General features: G+C 45.7%; 1 protein-coding gene across 1 annotated transcript in view; it reads right to left on the bottom strand.

Moving 5' to 3' along the window:
• GALNT14 (polypeptide N-acetylgalactosaminyltransferase 14) overlaps window positions 1-24,581 on the bottom strand; it is a 217,713-nt gene that overhangs the window by 94,732 nt on the left and 98,400 nt on the right. Inside the window, exon 3 of the mRNA XM_019548585.1 lies at window positions 23,286-23,455. Coding sequence (XP_019404130.1) covers window positions 23,286-23,455 — 170 coding nt within the window. The remainder of the gene's footprint in view (window positions 1-23,285; window positions 23,456-24,581) is intronic.

Here is a 24,581-nt window from a genome sequence, read left to right as displayed (position 1 = left end):
CTTGTGCATAGGCCCCCGTGAAGCGTGGGGCAGCAGGAATTGCCCCCCCTGCCCAACAGCACCTGGTGAGCACTGGAGCTTTTTTTAAAGTACGGAGCTGAGGCATGCGGGGCTGGGGGAGTGGGTGGAGGTCAGGGGGGCTGGCAGGGCTCCCCCCATGGTCCCCTCCCCTGCCCCAGTACTTACCAGCTCAGAGTGCCTTCAGCTCCCTGCTGCAGCCACCGGCGACTGTCCGAATCATCAAAGCTCTCCAAATCTTTGCCAAAGATTCGGAAAGCTTTGAATCAATTTGGACCTTTAAATTGGTCCCCTGATTTGATTTGGATTTGGAGATTCATCTGCCAAATCTCCTCCTAATTGAATCACCACCCAAAGGTTTGCACAGCCCTAGTAAAGAGATCTGTTGGACTAAATTCACCACTGAGGGAAAGAAGCTCTACTGAAATCAATAGAGCAGCAACCATTTTGCTGCAGTGAATTTAGCCCACTAATAATTGTTGATCCTTATCTGTTTCTTGATAGATGACTAGAAATTGCTTGTTGACCGAGCTTACCAGAGGAAAAAAAAAGCCCTGCACCAGCAGTTGTAGGAAATTAACAGCCACAGGCTGGTTTTTCAGAGGCTGCTGATCACAATGGAAACCTGGGTTAAATCCTGGTACCCATGACAAGCAAATCTGTAAACAGCTTGAGGCCCGATTCTCCTTTCACAGGGGTTAAACCCCCCATGAAACAGCATTGATTTGTGGGTGGGAGGAGGGGGCATCCCAAAAGGAGATCCCTGAGGACAACAGCTGATTGACTTACCACAATGGAGCAGTATCTTCCCTGCCCTTTGACAGGATCTATCTTGCTCTGGGAACCAGCATAGTGCAAAGGTACAATAAAGGGTGCTTGTACCACTGGCTACACGGACCAAGGACACTGCTTCAGATCCTGCAAAGGCTGTGTGATAGGTAATTGTGCAGCCACCTAAGAAGAGACGTGCTCCTTTCACCCTCTTCATTACTTGGTCAGGGCAAATGCCAATCCAACCCTTTGCGATACCTACCTTTCTCACTTTATGCCCTCTTAGCCACCGCCACCCCCAATATATTTCTTCTCCTTTTTACTATAATCAAAATGAAAATACTTGAAACAGGAAGATAAAAGTGCACATTTCTCTTCATGTTTCCTGGAACCCTGGATCTCCTGCCTGTATCAAAAAGTTGAGGCACCTCTGAAATGGTCTCAGAACAGTTTGGACCATGGGTGTCCCAAATGACACAACTCATTGGCAAGATCATGATACTTTCCAATTCATGGTTTGGAGTATTAGCAGAATTCACAAGTATTACTAGGCATTACTTCACAGGGGTCAGGATGTGAACACTTCTGTTATGTGCCTTCCATCTGAAAAAAACACAAGGCCAACAACCAGCTCAATTTTACATGGCCTGGGACCCCACTATCCCACTGTCCAAAACTAGTTTACCTTGGAGTCACCCTCAATCGAACCTCTTATGCAAAAAACACATCATGAAGACAAAAGCAAAGGTGAGCACTTGTAACAACATTCTATATAAGCTCACCAACTCAAAATGGGGAGCTAGCCTCTCAACCATCTGAATCACTGCTCTGGATCTTAGCTTTTCCTCTGCTGGACATGCATGCCCTATATGGAAGAGATTTGTACATGCTAAGCACCTGGACCCATTTTGAACGGTAGCTACCAATGTATCACAGGATGTCTGAAGCCTACCAGCCTAAATGGCATGTATCCGCTGTCTGGGATTACTTTGCCTGACATGAGAAGAGCAGTAGCCAGCAGGATAAGACAACTGAGACAAACTGAAGGTGCAAGACAGCTGCTATATGACCATCCCGCAGCACACAAATGTTTGAAGTCACACAGGAGCTTCCTCACCAGCACCCAACCTTTTGATGCCACACCCAAGGAGACACAACTACTGATGTGGAATGACAGGCTGAAGAAAATATCTGGCAGTGGAAAAATGGCCATTTCAGTGGGCAAGTGTTTACCAAGGGCCGATAAACCATGGCAGATACAGCGATGTCTCAACCACCTATGTAACGGAGTCAGATGTTCCAAGGAACTAATGAAGAAGTGGCCCTATACTCCTGGTTCAACCATCTGTGACTGCATTACATAGACTCATGCAATACCTACTACAATGCCTGTTGCTTGAAGGAACATGCACAATGAAAGACCTCACAAAGTAACACAATGGTCAAATGTTGTATAGAGATATGAGAAGAAGACAGTACTTTCTAGCCATGTAGCCAATACCCAGCCATTTACTTCACCTGCCATCAAACGTGAGTTTCCAGACAAATTAGCAGTCCATGAATTCAGCACTTTCCCTGTAAGTGTTTTCCCCAATATTGTGTCATGCACAATGGGTACGCCTGTCTGTTATGTGGAATTTAATAATACCCCCTACAAGTACCTCTTCAGTTGGTCACATGAACAGAATTTGGTTTTAAGCACCGTTAAGCATCAGGTATTTCAAAGAGCTATAGCCATGACAAAAATACAGAGCATATTACAGCAGGGGCAGGCAATTATTTCAGGCACAGGGCTACTTACTGAATTTTGGCAAGCTGTCAAGGGCCGCATGGGTAGCCCCACCACTTGACAGGTGCCCCGCCCCCTGGTCACCATCTTGTGACTGGAAGTCCTACCTCCTAACCCCTGAGCTTTGCCACCAGAAGTCCTTTTCCTTGCCCCCAGAAGTATTTCTTTCAGCAAGCAGTTTTGCCATCTTAGAACCAGAAAAATACCAAATTATATTCTGAAAAGCAAACATCTAAAACATTCAGTAATTTAATTTCAAAAAATATTTTTGTCCTGGTTCACATGTATACTGTACATAGAGGTGATTGTATATAATAGCTTAAAATGAAGCCTTACTCTTGTATATTGTGAAGGGGTAGGTATAGATGTGTGGGGGGCCATGGGTATGTGGGTATATAGGGTGTGGGAGAGGGTGTGACTGTGTCTATGGGGGGTGGATAGATGTGGGATGAGGGAGCATGTGGGTGTATGTGAATATGTGGGGTGTGGGTGGGTATGGGGCTTGTGGGAGGCTGTATGTGGGGGTGGCTGGGGTGTGTAAAAGTGTGTACATATGTGTGTGGGTGCATGTGTATGGTGGGGTGTATGTCTGGGGCTCACCCTACGGATGTCTACACACACACAATACACACCGTCCCCTTCCCCTCCCCCCCACAGGGTACCGATGTGGGCCCTGTGCTCCTGCAGTCCAGTGATGCAGCTTGGAGGCATGTGGTGTAGGAGCAGTGCTGGCAGGAAATCGGGGAAATGGTTGGGGGTGGGTTGCGGCTGGGTTGCTATGTCCTGCTGTGGCTCCCCCTGGCTCCTACTGCCCCTGGCTCCTGTCATCTTTGGCAGGTAGCCAAGACCAGATAAATATTTTCTAATTTTTTAGGGGCTCCATGGGCCAGATAGAATGGCCTGGAGGGCCAGACCCAGCCCACAGACCATATTTTGCCCACCCCTGTATTACAGGGAAGTTTAGAGGGGAACTAGATAGTTTTCAACAAGATTGGGATGGCTGGGGTCAGATTCTGATGCCTGTTATAGTAATGTAAATGTGAACAACCTTCACTTGAGGTCACTGAAGCTACCCTGGGTATATGCTGGTGCAAATGAGCTTACCGTCTACATCCTTGAATAGTGACCACAGCTCATGATGTCTTTTAACAACTGCAAGGGACCAAGGCAGAAATTTAAATCCAAGGGCCAAAAGCATCCAGTTCTATGCTTAGACTCACCTCTCATCTTAATACTGCAACTCATTCACTCTGGGTTTACTCCAATCTAACTCCACTACATCACTGGAGAACCTCCTGATTTACTCTAGTATAAATGAGAGCAGAATCTATCTTTACATTTTTACAGCAGTGCAATGACCTTTCTTTAACTGCATATTTTCTATACTGTGTATGTTAAAAACTAAAAAAAATACATATATTTTAAATATTAGCTGTGAGGAGACAGAGGAACAATAATAAGTCAGCCTCAGGATTCTGCTGGGTTCAGCTGTGATAAGCATTCAGCAGAAAGCCAGATATTCTGCATAGAAACTGAACCTATAAAACTTGTGAGAACAGAATGTCAGGTTGTGGAAAACCAACAGTAAACAGCCCGTGGTGGTTCTCCCAAGAGAAAACTGTAAGAAAACCGGATTTGTTTAAAGTTGAGAAAACCTTCTCATGACTCAGGGGAAGGAAAAGCTTTTAAGCGTGGTTCAAACACGGAATGAGGTTTGGAAGCTCTTATTTTATCCCAGTGGTTCTGTAACAGACACTCCTCTCTGCACCCACCACCCACCTTGTCCCGAGGATTGTAACCAGCCAGAATTTAGCCAAGACCGCCTCTCAATTATTTAGTTAGGAAAGGCAGAGTGAGATGTTCATGACCCCTGCCCCCTGTTATATTCCAACCAAGTCATTCAGGAAATCACACCAGACTATGGGCCAGTTGCTTCCTAACTGACACTGACAGAAAATGAGATACCTCCTCCTGAAGCCAATCTGGAGTTGGCTAGCCACATTTATGTTAGCATCTATGCTAGTGCACAAGAGAAGAATATGGCCTATCTGCACAGGATTCTCATTGTGTCCCTCAGACTTTGCATCTCCTCTTATCCTAAAATTTAGGGAATTTGGGCTCCAGACCCCAGATTTCCACACCCTGCCTCAAGAGGCATCAAAGCAAGGGATCAAAGCAAAGAGAGGGATCAAAGCAAGACATGGCTTTCCTCAGAGAACAATACTGGAAGAAAGGCTTTAGTGGCAAAAAGCAGCTGATTTTCCCCTGAGTTTCTTGACTTACACTGCTTTCAAATGTGCTCTCTGCTTCTTCACAATTTTCCCCCTTATGCACAAAGTAGGAGAATTAATCTCCCTTTCTTATTCAGACAAAAACCTTGAAGTAAAGCTGGAATTTGCTGGAGGGCAAGGGCCTCAGGAGAGTGAACGTCATTTGACAGCCCTGAATCTGAAATACCAAACTCTCCAATGAAATGATTCAAATAATTCACCCCATTGGAGTGAGTGGAAGGCTCTGTGTTTTCTTTGACTGCTTGGCCTCTAAGGCTTTCAGTTTTGACAAGCTGTATTCTGAAATGGCTTCAGCCTGTTGACACCTTCCTTGATAAGTTTCCACTGGAAGGCGTACCTACTCGGCCCTTTACAAGTATTTCAGGCAAATACCACAGTGAGGTGACCGCATGTATTGGCTTAAGATGGACTGTAGAAAGGAAAGCACAGAATCAGTTCAGTATCTGTCTCGTGAGACTAAGTAAGTTTAGAGCTAGTGAAAGGTGCAGAAACTATTGTAATCTTGTATTTAGATGCAGAAAGGATGCAGGCATATGAGGTTATGCCAAGTTATGCAGGTTATGTCTGCTGTTATGCCAGATGCCTCAACCTAGGCCTAGCAGGTTTAGAATAACAAGGGAGGTCAATTTCTTTGCTCCTTAGCTTCCATGAAAAGTAGGGGTTATAGGTCTGCTTTTGTGATGTGAACACCTGTTCCACTGAGAAGCGGGCTAAACCACCAACTACTTTCACATTGACCATGCAGCAGCCAGCAGTGGGTAATGATTTTCATTCACAATTGCCCTGAAAGGAGAGTGGACAAATAATTCAAGATTTCCCAAGTCCTCCCCCAGTGAGAATTGCCCTGTGCTTACACAATAGTGCTACCAGATAGTGCTAAGACACAGAATTGCTGCTGGCAAAATGACAAGTTCCATAGGGTGACAATGCATGGCCAATTCCAGGGTAAAGGTAAAAATACTCAGAAGGGTTAAAGTCTGAAGGGCTGGATTTGGGGTCAGCTAGCCACAGAATAAACCCTGAGTTCAAGGCTCCTCAGAACTACATAAAAGTAAACTGGGGCAAGAATCATAGGATCATAGGAAAATAGGGCCGGAAGGTACATCACAGTCATCTAGTCCAGCGCCCTGCTCAAGGCAGGCTCACCCTTGACTAAACCACCTCAACCAAGTGTCTGTCTAACCTGCTTCTGACAGTTTACAAGGATGGAGATTCCACAGCTTTGAGGTTCCAATGCCTGACCACCCTCATAGACAGAAAATTCCTCCTAATCTCCGGCCTAAATTTTCCCTCTGGCAGATTGAGGTCATCACTCCTAGTCCTGCTCCCTGAAGCGACAAAGAAAAGCCCACTCCATCCTATCTATAATCACCTTTCAGGTAATTGAAGGCTGTTATCAAATCTCTCCTCAGTTTTGTCTTCTCCAGGCTAAATAACGCTAGTTCTTTCAGCCTTTCCTCACAAGTCTCATCTCCCAGGTCCCTGATCATTTTTGTTGCTCTGCACTGGACTCTTTCCAAACTGCCCATGTCTTTCTTGAAGTGTGCATCTCAAAAGTGGACACAGGCCTCATCAGTGCTGAACAAAGTAGAAATATCTCTTCCCTTGATTTGCAAGCGATACTCCTCCTAATACAGCCCAGGATGCTATAGGTTTTGTAGGTTTTTTTGCAAGAGCACATTATTGGCTCATATTCAGATTATAGCCTTCTTTAACCCTTACTGCAGCCTACCCAGTCATTTCCCAGTCTGGTTTTGTGCATATAGTTATTCCATCCCAAGAGCAGGACCTTGTACTTGTCTTTGTTGAATGTCATCTCATTGACTGCAGAGCATTTATCCAGTCTATCCAGGTCATTCTGGATCTTAGTCCCACCCAATTTAGTGTCACTCACAAATTTGCTAAGCATGCATTCAATCCCATCATCTAAATCATTAATGAAAATGTTGAACAATACCGGACCCAGGACAGACACTTGGGAAATCCTACCTGATACCATCTTCCAACTGGACATTGAGGACTACGCGCTTAATAAAATGATCCAACCAGTTAAGCATCTTCCATACAGTACTTTCGGTTAGGCTGTATTTCCTTAGCTTGTTAATGGGCATGTCATAGAAGACAGTGTCAAAAGCCTTGCTAAAGTCAAGGTATACCACATTTACTGCTCTCCCTTAATTCACAGATCCTGTCACTTTATTATAGAAGGCAATCAAATTGATCAGGCATGACTTGCACTTGGTAAATCCATGCTGACTGGTGCTGATCACCTTGTTCTCCTTTACATGCTTCACAATGCTCCGTGACCTTTTCAGGTATAGATGTCAGGTGGACTGGTCTGTAGCTCCTTGGATCCTCCTTCTTCCCTTTAAAGATGGGCACTATATTTGCCCTTTTCCAGTTGCCTGGGACCTCACCCAAACTCTACAAGTTCTCAAAAAAGTTAACAAATGACTCCAAATTTACCTTAGTCAATCCCTTCAGTACCCTCAGGTGCATCCCATCTGGCCCTCAGATCACCTGAGGTACACTAGGGTGAGACTGGCTGAGGGTGCTATAGCAGAGCTATTAAGTGTTTCACTATAAATCCAAAGATACAAGTTGAAGCTTTTCTGCAGACTTCTGACAAAGGTCTCCCCAATTGATTGAGCTGTGAGTGGTCATCAGGCAGGGGAAACAAAGGAAGCTGAATATGAAGTTAGCAACAGACACCAGCGTGCCTTACCCATATTAGTCCAGTCAGCTGTCTAAGTCTGGGGTGGACCTTGGAAGTGGAGAATGGTTCACAAGAGAAAGGGGCTGGAAAGATGCTCTGGTAGGTAAAGTACTGGACAGAGCATCAGTTCTAGGCTCCGCCACACCTTTCCTGTATTAATCCAAAGCAAGCAACTTTATTCTGTCTGAAACTGGTCTCTATTGTAAAATGGTGCTCCCATTCCTCCCATTTTGTGTCTGTTTAGATTGCAAGCTCATTGGGGCAGGGTTGAATGCCTATTCTGTATAAGTATACCACAGAGCACAATGGAGCCCTGATCTCAATACAGACTACTGTATTACACATAAACAACAGTGAGAGAGAAATTTGGTATGCAGGGCAGATCACAGCTTTCTCAAAGGCATTTTGCTCTGATGCAGGCTTATTCCTTCTCTCATTTAATCCAATTTACAGTTTAGTGCAGTTTAATTTCATTGGCGTTTCTCTTGATTTACACCTACATAGATGATAGGGAGGCCTATAGTGTCTGGAAAACAGGAAAGAGATGAGTAAAACAAGCACTGCAAGGACATCTACACAAGCAACTTCAAAGCCTGTTACACAAATGTAAACAGCTGGGAGAGCAATGTTACAAATCATGTGCACTATGAGCAAGGTTTGTAAATTATGCCGACTGTTGCAAAATACTGCATTAGAAATGGGTCTGGGCCAACAGTGACACACAGAAGTTCTTGAGGGCTCAGCAGTTTCTGCAGCAGAAGCTGGTATTTATTTATGATTAATACTGGGGGGAGGCTATGCATCTCTGACTGGTTTGTTTAGCTATTAACCAATCTGTAACACAGACTCCCAAGTACACACAGGTGAGCTCAGTAACTCAAGTTCTCAGCAGCTCATGCAAACAGTTTCTCTGGGTCTGGGCCATAGATGCGCATGCTCTAGCTTTCACTTTAAGTTTCAAGTTCAAACTTTACCCTTAAACTCAAGATGAAGTTCTGTTGAAATGCAACTCTGATGCTCAGCCACAGAGCAAGTCATGTTTATTCAGAACTAAACATGGTGCTTAGTTGCAAGGTCCTGAGCAGAGCCTCCCCCAGATTTAGCGCATGGATCTTGGCTTGCCTGTACTCACAAGCAACTTGGATTCACCCAAGGGGACAAGAAGGACACTGTCGCTGTAAGAACAAGTGGGGATAAACTGATCATGAATAAACATACAGGCTGAAAATCACAAGGTTTCTAACCATTAGAGTTCTGGAGCAGCCTTCCAGCAGGAGGAGAGGAGAGGGGGCAGCAAAAAAGCTAACTACTTTTATAACTTGGTAAATCTGTTATAAAGATTATATGAAACAGGTTCTTGTGACAGCAGAGGGAATAGATCTGATGACACAAGAGGTCCCTTCCAACACCAGGGTATGAGCAGACAAACAAATTATACCAAGTTAAGGGTTGTGGGGTAGTTGGAGGGAAAGGGAAAGACCTTACTGTATATCAGCTGATCTTCAGTCACCAATTCATGTGTCCTCCCTATCCCAAGGTAAATGGAAGCTAAACCTCGGTTATTTAGCAGTTGTTTCAATCTGAGGCAAATTGCCCACCTTTAATTTTCTCTTGGAGTGCTGATGTAGCACCTTTCTGCCAGATGGATCCACAAAGACCTTAGACATGATAGAGAAGAAGGAGGTTCTTACTTGCCCCAAACAGAAACACTACCACCTCCAGGGCAACACACTGCAAGTGTTCTTGCACATACCAACGTTGTGCAGCACTGCTTCACAACAAGAAAAGAAATGGCCAGATTCCTCTGGCTTGCTGACCTGGCTACGTTATGTAACCACGGTCTGAATTCCACCTGGAGGGATTAACATCTCTATTATAAAGTCACTGGCATAAGAATGGATAATGACCAATCCCAAGGTGACATGGGATACCCCATAGATGCAAACTTGTTAGATCCTTGTTTCACAAACTGACAGTGGTCTGCAGACAGCTGGTTAGTCGCATTGACTCTCTGACCTGTTTTCACCTGCAGAGTGGTATTTAAATAATTTAAATCTATTATAAGATCCTTTCCCAATGTTTCTTTACCATGAAGTTAATCACAGAGGTTTCCAAAGGTCTGGTATTTGACTGCGTATGAGAGGCACCAAGGGGAGAACATCTCTATTAAGCTGTTTTAAATCCTATGAAAGAAGTTTAAGAAACTCTACTTTAGTTTTAAGCCACCAAGTGATGAACTGGAGAAACAGAACATCATTCATTTTGTTTGGTCCCAATTTATCATCAAAACACAAAGCATTTCATATTGGCAGAGTCCATTTCTCCAGAGTCCTCTCTCATCATTATCTACCAGATTCTGGCGCAAGCACAATTTTTTTCAAGCAAAATCATATAGCAACAACACAGGGTTCTCAGAGCTCAGGCCCTGCTCTGCTCCTCTGAGGCAGCAGTTCACACCTGGCTTTTATCACTACTTGGTTTGATGGATTGTTCACATACTCCAATCCCCAGAGAGCCCAGTTTGAGAAGGTCACAGGGAAAATTAGGTGTCAGGTGCTAAGCTCCAGAGACAGGAGGAACCAGGAGAAATAAGTGATTAAGCCATTTCCCACTGAAGATATTTGCATCTTGAATGAATTCCCAACTGTTGCCTTTTCACAAATGCCTCTTGGAAAGGTCACATTTTGCTCTTTCCTTTCAGGTCATCCGTAAGTTGTAGGAAGCCGAGGCTGAGGAGAAGAGAAGTCTAGCTCTCCTGTCTGACACAGCTAATCCAGCCTCAGATCTTCCTGCCAGCAAATATCTTCTTTGGCAAGAGAGCCCAAGTGACATACAGGACGTGGCCCAAATATAACAAATCTTATTTTGGAATGAAATCAGTCTCCTGAATTTGCCCAGAGAATATGCTAACAGCCAGAACCCCAGAGCAGGGGACACAACAATCTCAGTTGGATACTACTGGCTCTGGTGCGTAGGGATTGGCAGCTAATACTAAAATATGGAAGCAAAGAGGGATCCAAAATCCATTACATCCAGTAGCCTAAGCATCACATGGCACAGGCTGTGAGCCTAATTACACAATACTCACTGTTCCAGAGTGCAATGAATTTACAAGAATGGCCCCAGTGATGTCAATGGGAGTTCGCTTAAGTGGGCACCACAGGATCTGGTCACACGAGTGGGTGAAAGAGCTCAGTAAAGAGAACAACTCACTGGCTTGAGGCAAGTGCAACCTCCCAGAATATAGCTATGGTAGCACACCTCATCTCAAGCCACATGTAAGCCTTGCCAATGCTCCTAAATCCTGATATGAAACATCTGTTGCTGTTCTGTTATGCACCTGTCACTGTCCTCCTTATACATATATCTCTGCCAGTCCCCTTTAATCTTGATTTGCAGCACAGTTTCCTGGCCCCCACCATATGCAAAGCTTAAATAGAAAACAGGTTGTCATACAACACTAACAGTTACAAGTCCATAAAACAAAGTTTGCATTCACATAATTGAGAGTCCAGGCAACTAAGGATCTAGTGTAGCACTCTGTATGAGTAGGAAAAGAGTATGAGCTAAGCTAAGGCAGGCCCTTGGGAGTCTGTCCACTCTCAAAAGACACTGAATTAACAAAAATAGAAAGATTAAAACCTCTAGGGTCATCCACAAGAAAAATACAAACAGCTTTAAAGCACAGTTCTTCTCTGAAATGTACAGGGATTCATCTAATTGGTAGCCTTGCCAACCCCACATAGGAACCAGGAAGTTTTTTGCTGTCTCATGTGTCACCACTGGTTATAAGAATTCTGCAGGCTACATTCTGGCCTTTTGACTTCAAATACACCTGCACAATCCTATAATCTTCAAAATCTACCCTCAGCTTCACCCAGGCAGCCTCACAGATTAAGGGTAGAATTCACCTCTGCAGCTAGAGTTTAGGCCCAGATCCAGAAAGGGTGCCTAGCTGCAGCCTTCGGTGTGCTGCAGCACCTAACTTTCAGGCCATCCTCATTGTAGAACTCACAACTATGAGAAAGGTGCCTAAGCTTCCTGCACAGCACATGGGGTGAGTTATGCACCCCAGAAAGAGGTTCACAAAAGCAAGCATGAAGAGTGGAAGAAAGGGTCACCCAAAATAGAGAGTAGAAAACTCTGGGGATGGAGGTTACTACTTAATGTAAAATACATCAACAACACTTAGAGCAAGGACTTGAACCCAGGACTCCACCTCCACAGGTAAGCGCCCAGCCAACGTAAGTAGAGTGTCCTGGTCCTGCTTTCTCGGTCTGTCTTTATCTGACTCAAAGAATCTTTAAAGCTGGGGACAGACATTCAAAAAGCCTAAGCCTGAATTGATTCAATCTTTGCAGGTTAGTCTAACCTGGCTAGGCTGAACTGGTTTGAAACTGGACAGACATTCTCACTGGACTGAAGAGACTCCGGTACATGCCTGCAATGGCTCAGGCTAGAAGCTGGGCAGCTGGGGGGAAGGTGCTAGAGCAGCCCTCCCTCCCTTCTGCAGGAAGCTGAGCTGAGGGGGGCATGGCTGGGCCCAGGCAGGACTCTCCGATTAAGGGCGTCTGCCTGCAGGGTCCCAGGCTATTCCCCACTCACAGGTCAAGAGGTGGGAGTGTTGCCAGCCCTCAGCCCTGGGCTAGCACCCTGAGGCAAGGGGTGGGGGGTGCCCTGCATGCATCCATTGATAATACAAAGCTTTTCAATCTCCCTCCCTGCTTCAGCTGCTCAAGGGGTGGGAGTGTTGCCAGCCCTTAGGCCCAGACTAGCACACTGAGGCAAGTGGGGGGGTGTGGTGCATGCATCTGTTGATGATATGGAGCTTTTCCGTCTCCCTCCCTGCTTCATCATACAGCAAACTGACAGGTGAGCAAGCCAGCTGTGTGTGTGTGGGGGGGGGGCAATAGCAGTCTTTATCATCCAATTAGCAAAACAATAGCCTCTCTCCACCTCATTTCAAACTTCTCAAACAGCTCACCACCTGACCTGTTGATTAGCTCTAAAAGCCCTAAGTGGTCACTGTTCTGTCTGCCTATCCCAGTGAAATTGGAGAGACACATACACAGACACCCCTCAGCATTAGCTAGCATACCACATGCTGGCTACGGTCCCTGCTAAGGATCCTATGAAGATTGGAACAACTGCAGTTGGAGGAGTTGACAGTGCACCCACTCCGGCAGCCAAAGGAAGGCACGAGTTGCAATCTCCTCAGATTGTAGGGGGATCTAACGGAGGCCTCCCATTTCCTGTGCAAGTGCTCTCACAAGTAATACACTGAAAGAAAGGCAGGTGATGGTTCTCCCATCTCCCGCAGTGTTTTGGAAGGAAGCAGTGTCTGCACTTTGCGCAGAGCCCCATCTGCAGGTCTGAAGTTAGCAATGCTCTGAAAACCCCTATCATAGCAAACCTCACAGGTGAGATAGGTGAAAAAAAACACCTATTTTGGTCACCTGGAGAACTTTAATGTAAAAAACTTAAGATACTTATCAACATTAGTCACCCACAGGGTGGGTTGGCAGCTGAACAGGAGTTCTGATGATCAACAATTTGGTCTCAGATATCTAAGTCCAGTCCAAGCCCTTCTTCAGACACCTAAGTCCTGTTGGTATATAGCCCTTAGGTACCAATCATCAAGATGGATGAGCTAGAATATTATGCAACTCCCTGTTTTAAAGCCACATGCTGATTCTGTATGGCTGAAAGAAGCAATAAAAACATATTTCTCTTGCTAAAATGAAGCAGGCATGAGACTCTGAACACACACAAGTGTCTGCAAAGTGATATTGGACTATTTCTGCTGCAGTCACTTTTCAGACACTAAGGATCCCTTTGTGGCATAGGAGATAACATTAAAAAGAGCTCTCAGGTAGCCAGGCAAGGAAAAGACATGAAGCAGACATCCCTTTGGTGGTACAAAATACGGCAGTGTTGAGATTGTTTCTAGTTGTCAGGGCATAGTGCTCATTTTGATTCATTTCTAAGCAGGTTTGGTCTAGCAGACTCCAAGACAGTAACTAGGTTTGGAGGAAGACAAGCCGATGTGAGAAAGGAAAGAACTTTTAGGCAAGGGGATGTTGTCAAAACTTAATTGCTCTCACTATGACTTTCGCTACTGTGGGGATATTATATAATCGCCAATAGTGCTTGAATACAATTCACTGCCCAAATCAATTCTGGCAGACAATATGCCATTGAGCAGCAAAAAAGGATCGAAGCACATACACAGACACTCCACAATTGCACCCGCCAGCCTTCCGTGCATAGAGGCTTGCATGATGTACTGTATTCTTTCGTGCACACCCACCAGTTACCCGCCATGTCTACAAATGTGCACATTCTAAACATGCAAAATATGTAAACTCTGCAACCACACAGATGCACACTCCGCATGTAAGCATGGATGGGTCCACCACACACACACACACTCTCTCTCTCTCTCTCCCTACATGCACCATGAGTATCAAACAAAGGCATGAGGAGGTACTGCACTCCTCAGGACTTAAGTGTATTCTTTCTGATCACCACTCCAGTACCTGCTTAGAGGAATTCACATGTCCTGGGAGTCTCTATACTAGTCCAACAAGAGCTGGTTCAGGCAGTGATAATGAACATGCAGCCAAAAGGAATCCCAGGACTTTGGGTTTTCGCTGCATAGAGGATAAGTCATAATACTAATGTGTTGCTTAGTGCTCATGCTCCACTGCTATGTGAGCTCTGCAGTGATATCAATTTTAGTCCCTGAGAATTCAAGATGTCACTCCTCCACTGTGACTGCTGCTAAGAGATGTGACAGATTTAACCCCTAATTCCTCTCTAACAGGAAACTTGCCTGTACCTGCCTCCACAAGGACAGCCACCAGTTCTGGACAGATTATGCACCCATAATATTCTCTCCTACCAAGCGTCATGAAGTGGTGCTGCGCAGGAGGTGAGGATAAGAGGTGAGAAGGTCCTGCACTGATACTCAGACCTTGCACAAAAGGGAATACAACAATATGTTTACATGGGGGGTGGGAGAGGTTTATTTGAATTGGATGTGGATCTTTCAAAGAATTCCCTGCCAGAGGAGGTGATTGGGAAGTTCAGCTTCCCATCCTGTCAGTCTCTTTATCACCTACTTACTTCTCACTTCAATTCCATTTAACTTTAGCAACTCCTCACTCCAGCAATAATCTCTAGCAGTAAACATAGAGGTTATTGTGGAGGGCATCAGAGACATGTCACAGCAACTCCACACTCTGGGTAGCAACAAGGCACAGCGCAGCACCAGCAGACACAGTGCGATGATATGACTAGCCACCACTGTGACAGCAGCTACTTTTGCACCCCTTCCTCCTGCCCAAAGGCAGCACCTGGGACTGCTTCTCTGGTCACCCCCACTCAGTTACAGTACTGCAAGGCATGCATGTAATTGGGTTTTTGGTTGTAGCTGTGTTGGTCTAAGAACATAGGCAGGTTCTTTGAGTAGATGTGATATCTTTTATTAGACCAAATGAGTAGTTGGGAAAAAGTTCTTAGCAAGCTTTTGGGTGCAGTCACCCTTTGTCAGGCAAGGGAAGATTCCTTGGAGTGTCAGACCAGCAGAGACTCCCTATGCCCGATGAAGGGTGACTGAGTCCCAAAGCTTCTACCCAAAGAACCAGGCGTGCATGTAAAGCATTTTAGCCCCTAGGATGGCAAGTGCTGCAGAAATTAAGTGCAGTTTTGCCTTACAACAGGATTTTGGAGGACTTCAGACTTGACCTCTTAGTTCTTGCAGCTCATGAGAAAGTGGCTACTAAATGTTTTTGTAATTGTAATTCACATTACAATTGGGGTGGCAAAAGCAAGAGGAGTGCACAAAATTTCATCGAATGAAACCCCTTTCTATGCCACAATATAAACAATGAGAGAGAATATTTCAACACCTAGAACACTTTAGGGACAGTATCCCCCTTCTCCCAGAGTCTGTCCTCTCCTGTACTCCCCCATCCCATTTCCTCCTCTCTGCTTTACCACTGTCAGGAAGAACAAACTCAAAGCCAGCATAGCACCAGCTGAGACTAGCAGCAGTGTATGCATGCCCATAAAACCAATGGAGCATTTTGAAGGTGGAGGTCAGTATGACTAGCATATGGAATAATAATACCGTGAATACTGGAATGTCTGAACTCATTGGGAGGTGTCTGCTACAGATGGAAGAAACCCAGAAGCCATCACTAAGAATTCTTATGGCTTTGGGCAGTATATCGCATTGCTGACAGTTTTCCAACCCACTGGGCAGTAGTATAAACCTCAGCTCCAGTCACCTCATGCACAAACTGACTCACTCTGTAAGCTTAGTTCCCATTTTATTATTGCATTTCTGAGTGGGGATTTCTCAGGTGGGATGTGACAGTAAGGTTATCCAAAGCTCCATGAGTTGATAACAGCCTCCAGTGAGCTAGCTAGTGAGCACAAAGAAGTCATGCACCAGATTATTTTCACTGTACTATGGATATGAGCCACTCACAGAGGCAGATTTGGCCTTGCAACATTATAATAATGAGGAATTACTAACTTTGGAGCAAGTGGAAGTGCCTTTGTTCTGTGGGAATGTGAAATTTGTAATGTTTAAGGGTTGGCTGAAAGACGACTGTGGGGTGGGGACATGAGAGTCACCGGAACTATAACTAGGCAAAGGAAAATTTAGGCTGATCACCAGGAAAAATTACCTAACTGAGGTCTCAGACTCTGTAATATTTTCCCTGGGGAAGCAGTCAAAGTCCCACTGGCTGAATCATTGCAAAACACAGCACTGGGAACAATCCTGCCTTGGCAGGGGATAGACGAGATGACCTCATAGGTCTTTTCCATCTCTAATTCCAATAGCACTATGGTTTGTCATTGTCTGATACAGTTTCACCAGCTGTGCGTCAAGGATGAAAAAAACAAATATTGCTAAGCAACTGGATGTCAGTGCCATTTCCCCCCCCTAACTGTTTGCCCCTTCTCTGACCCTTTGGCAGGAGCCTGCTGTTCAAAGCATGCCAGGTTTTGTATATTAGGTGGTTGCTGGCAATTCCAGCTGCTTAGCTAGACTGGGGGGAAAGCAGGGAGATTTTCTGGAACCATCCTGGAGAAATAATCACGCTGAAGTGGAAAAACTTCAAGGGAAAATGTTAATAAGTTCTCCCATGTCCTTGGGTGCTCCAGTCCTCTGCTCATTTGTAAACCCAGCCACAGCCATCACAAATGAGTGGGAGAAATGGCTTGGAGAGGAATTCACCCAAAACTTATTTTAGATGGGTTCTTTGAAACATCAACCCTTTTAAAATGTGAACCTGGGATCCAAATAATCCCAAGCTATAAGGAAGTTCAGGGTCAGTCAAGGAATGAACTTTGCTCCTCCTCTTCTCTCTTCAACTAGCTGCACCAGACCCCGCACACGCAATGATGCCCCATTAGATTTGGAAAGAGGTGGACAAGGGCAGTGAAAAGCACTGCACCCATTCCTGGTCCTCCCAGCACAGCCCCAGCTAGTGATACCTTTGTGGATCACCTGCTGATAATTTTGCCCTGACAAGCCAAATCACAGCTGAAGGAGCTGCAGAGAAGGAGAGGAAGATGGACAAAAGGAAGGGGCATGGCTGGAAGAGCAAGTGAAGTGGGATGGAAGGGGGAAGCAGAGAAGGCCTCTTCACCTGAACTGAAAATCGAGGGCAGGGGGTAGGGGGTCTGCTGTGAGCAATGATCTAGAGAAGGCAAGGATAGCAGCTCTTAGCCAGCCCTTGGGTTACAGCCTGAGCTCTCTTAAAAAAATGACAGCTGAATCAACATAAGGTGGCCCTACTGGACACAAGGGTGCTTTTCCCACAGCCTGTGGGTGAGAAGAGCAGACAGACACACTCCATTGTGCTTTAGTTACCACATAGAAAAATGAACTAAAGCCTGTAATCTCTCAGGCAGGACCTGATGAGAGGCTACAGCCAACAGGAAAGACTCCCCAGCTGTGGTGGTTGTGTGGTAGAGTATCTGCTGACCATATAGGAAGATCTGGGTTCAAGTCCCAGCTAGGGTGACTTGAGGTGAGTCAAGTAACAGGGAGGAATTCTTGTTGCAGTGGAAAGGGGTCACTGTGTTCCCTTTTAACTATGAAACTACAGGACCTCTTCATCAGTGTGTGTTGCATCTAGCAATAAGGGGCCACAACCTTAGCGGGAGCCTTTAAGTCAAGGGTGGGCAAAATGTAGGATTGCCACATGTGACTGAAGCTATTCTGGGAGAATTTTTTCCCCAACATGATGTAATGTCATTAATTTCATTTTCTTAAAACATCCTACTAAAATCTCCCAGATTGATTTCAGTAGTCACTGGGAGATCAATGCCGATTCCAGTAGACTCCCAGGCAATCTGGGAGTGTTAGCAATCCTAGCAAAATGGTGGATCCAGCAGGCAGTTAGGCTTCATTTCCCAGCAGCACCTTCCCACGCAGCTCTCACACAGTCTGCATAAAGACCCCAGAAGAACAAGGCCATGACAGTGTGGGGCTGCCGAACCAGGGCTCTGCCCCAGCCCAGCCTGGCCCAGTGCTGTCATGGCCCCATACTCCCGGGGTCTCCATGAAGACCACCTGGAAGCCACATGGGCATGGCATACAGCTAGGTGAGGAGCTGCTCCAGGGCCAGGGCCAGGGCCAGGGCCAGGGCCGTGGGACAGTGACAGCATGGGGTGTGGACCAGGGCAGAGCTGCAATCCGCTCCTGGCATGCCCCTGTCCATAGAACCCACTCTTTCCTGGCCCTGGCCATCACCAGCCCAAGGTCCTGGGGTCTCCCTGGCCTCACCCACCCATCTTGCTCCCAGCTGTGGCCCCATCCCAACCACCTAGCTGTGCACCCTGACTGCATGGGTCCCATCCCCAGCAGTGGGTACGGGGCAGACAGGCAGTGAGACTGGGTCCGGTGGCAGCAGCCAGGAGGTGTCGCCATCACAGCTATTGGGACATGGAGTCCACCATGAGCCAGATCCAGCCCACAGGCAGGACTTTGCCCACCCCTGCTCTAAGAACTACAGTACTAGACTCACCTCTGAGGTGACACCTGAGTGCTCTAGCATGGACTTGATGGATCACCTTTGATTTAAACCAGTGTGGGTAGGAGAAGAACTGGGAGAAGAACTGAGCCTTGAATCTCCAGCCTGGCTGGAATGGAAACCTCCTGAGGAAGGATGCTTCCAGTCTTATTTGTAGACCAAGGTGGTTTAGATGCAGCTTTCTGGACGCATCTACAAACTGAACACTTTGTAGCTCACCCGTCATTGGCAACAGATATTTTTCAGTTTCCCATGCTTGTCTTGTGGAAAGTGTCTGGCACTGGTGCAGGTTCAGCCCCCACTGCCACAAAAAAGACAATTGCTTCCAAAGTGTTTAGCCCCCTTCCAGTCCCCTATCTCCTTAATCTTTTCCACCGTGCGGGCCATCAGCAGCCAAAAATCTCCCAGCTGCAAAAGGCAGACATGACAGGTCCCATTTACCCACCACATTGTACTAGGAAATCAAACAAACCATCCCCAGTGCCCCCATCCAATGAGACGTAGCAACAAGGTCTGTTTGCAAAATGCACCAGAGTGCCAGAGTGTCTCTGCTGCAGCTCCCCAAACAGCTGCGCAGTGAACAAATATGCCTTCCGTGGAGGGCTTTTAAAATGGTGTTTTTTCCCAACCCCTTCTCCCCTCTGCAACCCACAGGCTGTTCTGCCCCAGATGTTTTTTTGAATCTCAAGACAGCCCCATTTCCTTGGTGGCTGCTCTAATGCTTGGCTAATGGTGCATCATCTGCAGCGTTGTTCAGACATATTCAATAAATCAGAATCCAATTACCGGGGTAAGGAAATTGAAAACAAATGTAATTAGCTTTGGCCCCTCCCATGAGCTGTGCCCTTGCTTCTTCCTTAATAAGGATGTTCCCTTTTAAAAGCACTCAGCACAGTGGCATGCACCGGGGAACAAGGTGCTGCCAGGTCATTTCATCCTGACCACAACTGGGGATAGAGGAAGGGTCCATTTAGCTTGGTTTTGCTTTTTTATTAGAGCAGATGGTTAATATCTCATGCATTCATTCTCCCCAAGAATAGCATGCTCACACTCTCCTCAGCTATAACAGGCGTCCATCAGGGCTGGCAACTCCCCTCCGGTGGAAAGAGCATCTGGCCTCACTAGGCAAAAGGAGTGAAAAATCACAGACAGCAACTGTGCAGAAGAACCGGTGTGATCCTAGCACCAGAGCTGGGTTTGAGCCTACCAATAGGATCTGAATATGGGAACTTAATGGAGCTGGGGCAGATCCCTCCTCTACCTCTCTGAATTTTAAATTCAGGCCTGGCTTCAGACCAAAGTCTCTAGTCCAAGCTCATCTATTTCTGCTGATAAAGTGGAGGATTCTGTCAAGCTCTGAGCTCCATTAGGAGCTGAAGGTTGCACCATGTCCTTGGAAAGCAAGTAAAGCCCCATTATAATTCAAACCAAATGAATCGAGGCAAGAGAAGGAGGAAGGGGGAACGCAAGGGAAAGAGTTATTGCTCATCTCTGCGAAGACATGGTTAGGATTTCTCCAGCTTCCCAAGGCAGGCCAGGCCCCTGCCCCTCCAGGGCCTGAGAAGATGATGCCCAAGAAAAGGTGCAGAATCTGTACTGTGCTGCCAAACTGACAAGCAGCAGCTGCTTCTTCCAGTGCTACAGAAACCCTTTAAGTCATACACTGCACCACTACATGCCATTAGCTTCCCTCCTCAGCATGAAACAACACAGAGCTGGGATCAAGGGGGATCTAACTTCTAATTCTGGCTCCTCTTCTCACCAGCTAAGCAGGCCGGGACAAGTCAGCCAGTCTCTCTGCACTTATATTTCCCCAGATGTGAGTCACATACAAAGCAGGGGAGTTGAGTTAATTAGCAAATGTTTGTCTAGTGCACTGAAAGGAAAGGCAGAATCTGAAATAACTGTCCTTTCAAGGGGTGACTGTGTCCCCTGCATCTACATGTAGGGTGGGGTTGCCTCAGTCCCATGTCTCAGTCTCCCATGGGGAAAAATGGGAGAGTGAAGGTCTCTGTGGAGAGGGAGAGGGCAATTATCACCCTCCATCATTAGACTGGGTTCAAGGAAAAAACAGATTAAAGTTAGTAGTGGTGAGGATGTTTCAGGACTTCTGCTGGATGAGACAGCCCTAATGTATCTCTTTTGGAAGGACACCAGGAGGAAGCTCGTATAGGTCATGGAGCCTTGTGCATGTTGCTAGCCTCCCTCTTGAGCACATGGCACACATTGTTGGTTCCCAGGACACAAGCTTGACTCCATGGGCTATTCTTCAAGGTAAAAGTGCCACCCCTTCTACCTGCTGTGGGAAAAAGCATTGCAAGACTCTCAGTATGATTTCCTACCATGACTGTTCCTACAGGAGAAAGCAATAGAGTCCATTATTGCTATGTGAAGCTCACTGAAATGACAAAAGCCAGCCATAACATATGCACAGGACATAGGGCAGCATTTCCTTCCCTACAGAGGGAAATACAGACTAAAGTGAAGTGAATTTATTGTACAGGAATGTGCCAGAAACCTTTGCCTAGATACAGTTGAGACTACCCATCTAGCCTCTCATCATCTCTCAGTGCTGACAGCACTCAGCTGCTGGCTGTCAGCTTCCCACAACTACCATTAGGGGAATCTATCACCCACAAGTAAAACTTCTCCATAATTATGAAAGACGATTTCCCAAATGGCACAGATCCACCTGAAGCTCAAGAGGCCCTCCAGAGCATACAGCAAATTTTTGTGATGCTCTAATTCAATGTTCTCCTTGGGCTGATGGAAAACTAGCCCAATAAATTCTTAAATTCCCCTGTCTCATTCCTCCATTTTCACCATTTCCCAAGTGATCCAAGTAAACAGGGAACAATTCTGCTGTGCTTGTTGCCATATTTTTGCCATATTTTTGTGTTTCAGCACAAGATTTCTGAGAACTGGAGGAGACCATGTCCATTTTAGAGGCGGCATGTATTCTCTCCCTCTCTTCCTAATGCTCACACATGGTCCTGTTCTCTCAAATTCTGCCTGCCTTGCAGGAAAGTAATATTACTTTTTTCCTCTAGGATCTCACAAGAATTCAATAGCATCCAGCCCAGGTGAAATTTTAAGTGACTAGGGTTTGAGTGCAATGCATGAGACTAGATAAACATAATTGGAAGGGTTGATCCCAATAAAAATAATCCCAGAAAAATTCAGACCCTCACTCTTAATATTTACAAATCTGTTGGAGAATCTGGCATGCTAATTTCACATAAGCACTCAAGAAACCTAATGAAATGGGCACTGAATAGTTTACACCTAACAAGTAGGTTGTCTTTATATTAAATAAAATGAAGGAAATCTCAAACATCAGAAAGCTAAAGTAAAATCAGTGTTGCCAGCTTTGATGCTGTTTTCCCTTCTTTTAAAGCCCCAAGTTCCTGGAGTCATGTGATTTGCAGTATGAGTGGACCCAGGATTGTGATGATGTGGGTACAGCCACACCCTGTTCAGCTGTGTGCCATACACATAGTGAAGAGAGTCCATTATGCATGTGTCACACAGCCAAAAAGGGTCTGCCTGCAACCCTTTACTGTGATTCTAGATGCTAGTAAGCTCTCAGACCTCACCAATATGTCAGCAGAGCTCTTGCTGGGTCTGCGTGGGGTTCACCTGAAGTCTCTGCTTTCAAGCAGCTCCAGAGACTGCTTCTGTTCACTCTTCCTTGCCCTCCTCCTACACTTCCCCTCCACAAATTCAGGAGGAGAGGGGATAAGAAGCAATGGTATCAGAGCTGAATAAAATCAGGGGCTGCGCATCACCCCCTGGGCTCAGAGCACATGTCAAACTCCCAGCAGGAGCTCCACTGACATGCTCTGACAACTCACTGTGCATGGAGCGCACAAGCACAAAAGGGTGCGACGGCACTGCTGTACCCCCTCTGGATCCATTCTTGATTGCAGAGGGAAGTCTGAGAATGTTACCTAAATGCTCCCTGAATACTCAGCAACTAGATGGGGAATAAAAAACACCCCAAAATTAGTTGGGGGGAAGAGGGGTTGCTTGTTTTTTTCTAAATCTCATGATTTTGAGCTAAACTGATTTTTTTAGGACCCGACTCCTGCTTTCTACGCATCTGTATTGGTGATGCAGAAATCATTAAAACTGCTCTATTTTAAATTTCAGTGCAATCGATCGACATCATCGTTGGCAGTCCCTTGATACAAGGATGACAGAAATCTATAGGTAAAGCCAAACATGGCACTGCGATTATTTGTACAAGATAACTTGAATTGAAAATGACTAAACAGGAAGATAACTAACTAGTCCCATTTCACTGCCCAAGTGAAATGCAGAGTTACCAAAAGGCATAGATGCTGTTTAAACTGCATAATAATGTAGGGTAGTATTAGGAAGGCATGCAAGGAAAATCTGCTTAAATCAGTGCAACTTCTATGTCACTGGGGCCTCTCAATGTAAAGGTACTCTTGAGACAGGCTCCCAGTCCCAGCACAATCTGCTGTAACCTTGGCCCATTCACATCCTACTGGTGTAGGTTTCAAACTCACTGAAGCACATGCTCCAAGGAATGGCCAGTTACATCCCTTTGCAACAAGGGCTGCCTCTGAAACATGACATGACCAGCAGAGGAGAAGGGATGGGGAAGAGGCAAGAACCTGTAATGTCTTGTGTCGCGGATGGCACGGTCACTGGGAATCCTCTCACTCTCCCGCTGGTTAAAGGCGTAGAGTCGGTACGGGTCCTCTCCACCCTTCCATTTCCGGGCACTCAGGTACCTTCTCTCTTCAAACTGATCCCAGAGGTCATCCCAGTCCACATCAGAACCCTGCACACACAAACAGTCAACCCTGTCAGAACAGAAGGGCTGGGGAAGGATAGAAGTTTCCCTTTACTAATCAGCCATATGCATCAATAAAGCTGCATTTATTGCTTTCAGATGAGGACCCAGCCCATGACAGGCCTAGTCCAACTCCCATTGCTACTTACAGCAAAGATCTTTACTGACTTTCATGGTAGTTGAGCTAGGCCTTCTGCTAGAAGTCAACAACATTAGAAAACTTTGTATTTTCCAACAAAGCACCCCACAGTTTCTTCAGTTTCCCTGATTTAAAAATGTCACATGAAGGGGGAACCTGCCAACTCAGATTGACAATAACTCATTTCAAACAAAGTTCAGAAGATTCCACTTTAAAATGGCATGCCCCAATTTTATCAAGTTTTTATTTCATTCCTTATTTAAAATGTTTTATAACAGGCTTTTTCCTTCCCCTGCTGCTATTTAGAAGTCTCTCTTGGGTGGCACAACAGCATCTTCTTCTAATATGCTAGAATCAGCCCATCCCATTCTAGTTTTGTGACTATGTCTGCCTAGACCACAAACTTTGCTCCCATTCTTAGTAGGAGGCACCATCTTTCAGGGCCTAGGAAAAGGCACGCAAGTCGTATCATCATACCAATGCACAAATCCCAAAATGCAGGTAGCCATCAGCAAAGCATAGAAAATCCCTGCACACAAAGCATTGCCTAACATCTGACATACAGAAGATGAAAAACAGATAAAGTAGGTTTCCCTTAAACTATTCACAATGGCATTAGATTTGGGGGATTCTGTGCCAAAAATGGGGCATACACTTCAGATGGAAAGATAATTTCCAGGCCAATGATATCTGTTTAAAAGGCATATCTTTATAACATAATTTTATTCCTATCCAGTAATTACAAGATTAACCACAGATTAACCACAACACCTCCATAGCAGCAAGTCCTTAGTGAACCTCCATGCCCAAAGGGAGGTAATCCCAACAAGGGTCAAAGGGAGCAGGAGGGCACATAAACCCCCATGGCTCACTAAGAGCATCCCGGATTAAGGACAATAGGAAGTCCTTCTTCAAATACATAGGGGGTAAAAAGAGGGTCCCGGGTAATGTGGGGCCCCTGCAGGACCCGATGGG

The sequence above is a fragment of the Crocodylus porosus genome, unplaced genomic scaffold (genome assembly GCF_001723895.1).
Source record: "Crocodylus porosus isolate Cpor-Errol unplaced genomic scaffold, CroPor_comp1, whole genome shotgun sequence".
In the NCBI taxonomy this organism is placed as follows: Eukaryota; Metazoa; Chordata; order Crocodylia; family Crocodylidae; genus Crocodylus; species Crocodylus porosus.
The sequence above is the reverse complement of the archived record's forward strand: the minus strand, read 5'-3'. Positions and strand labels throughout refer to the sequence as shown.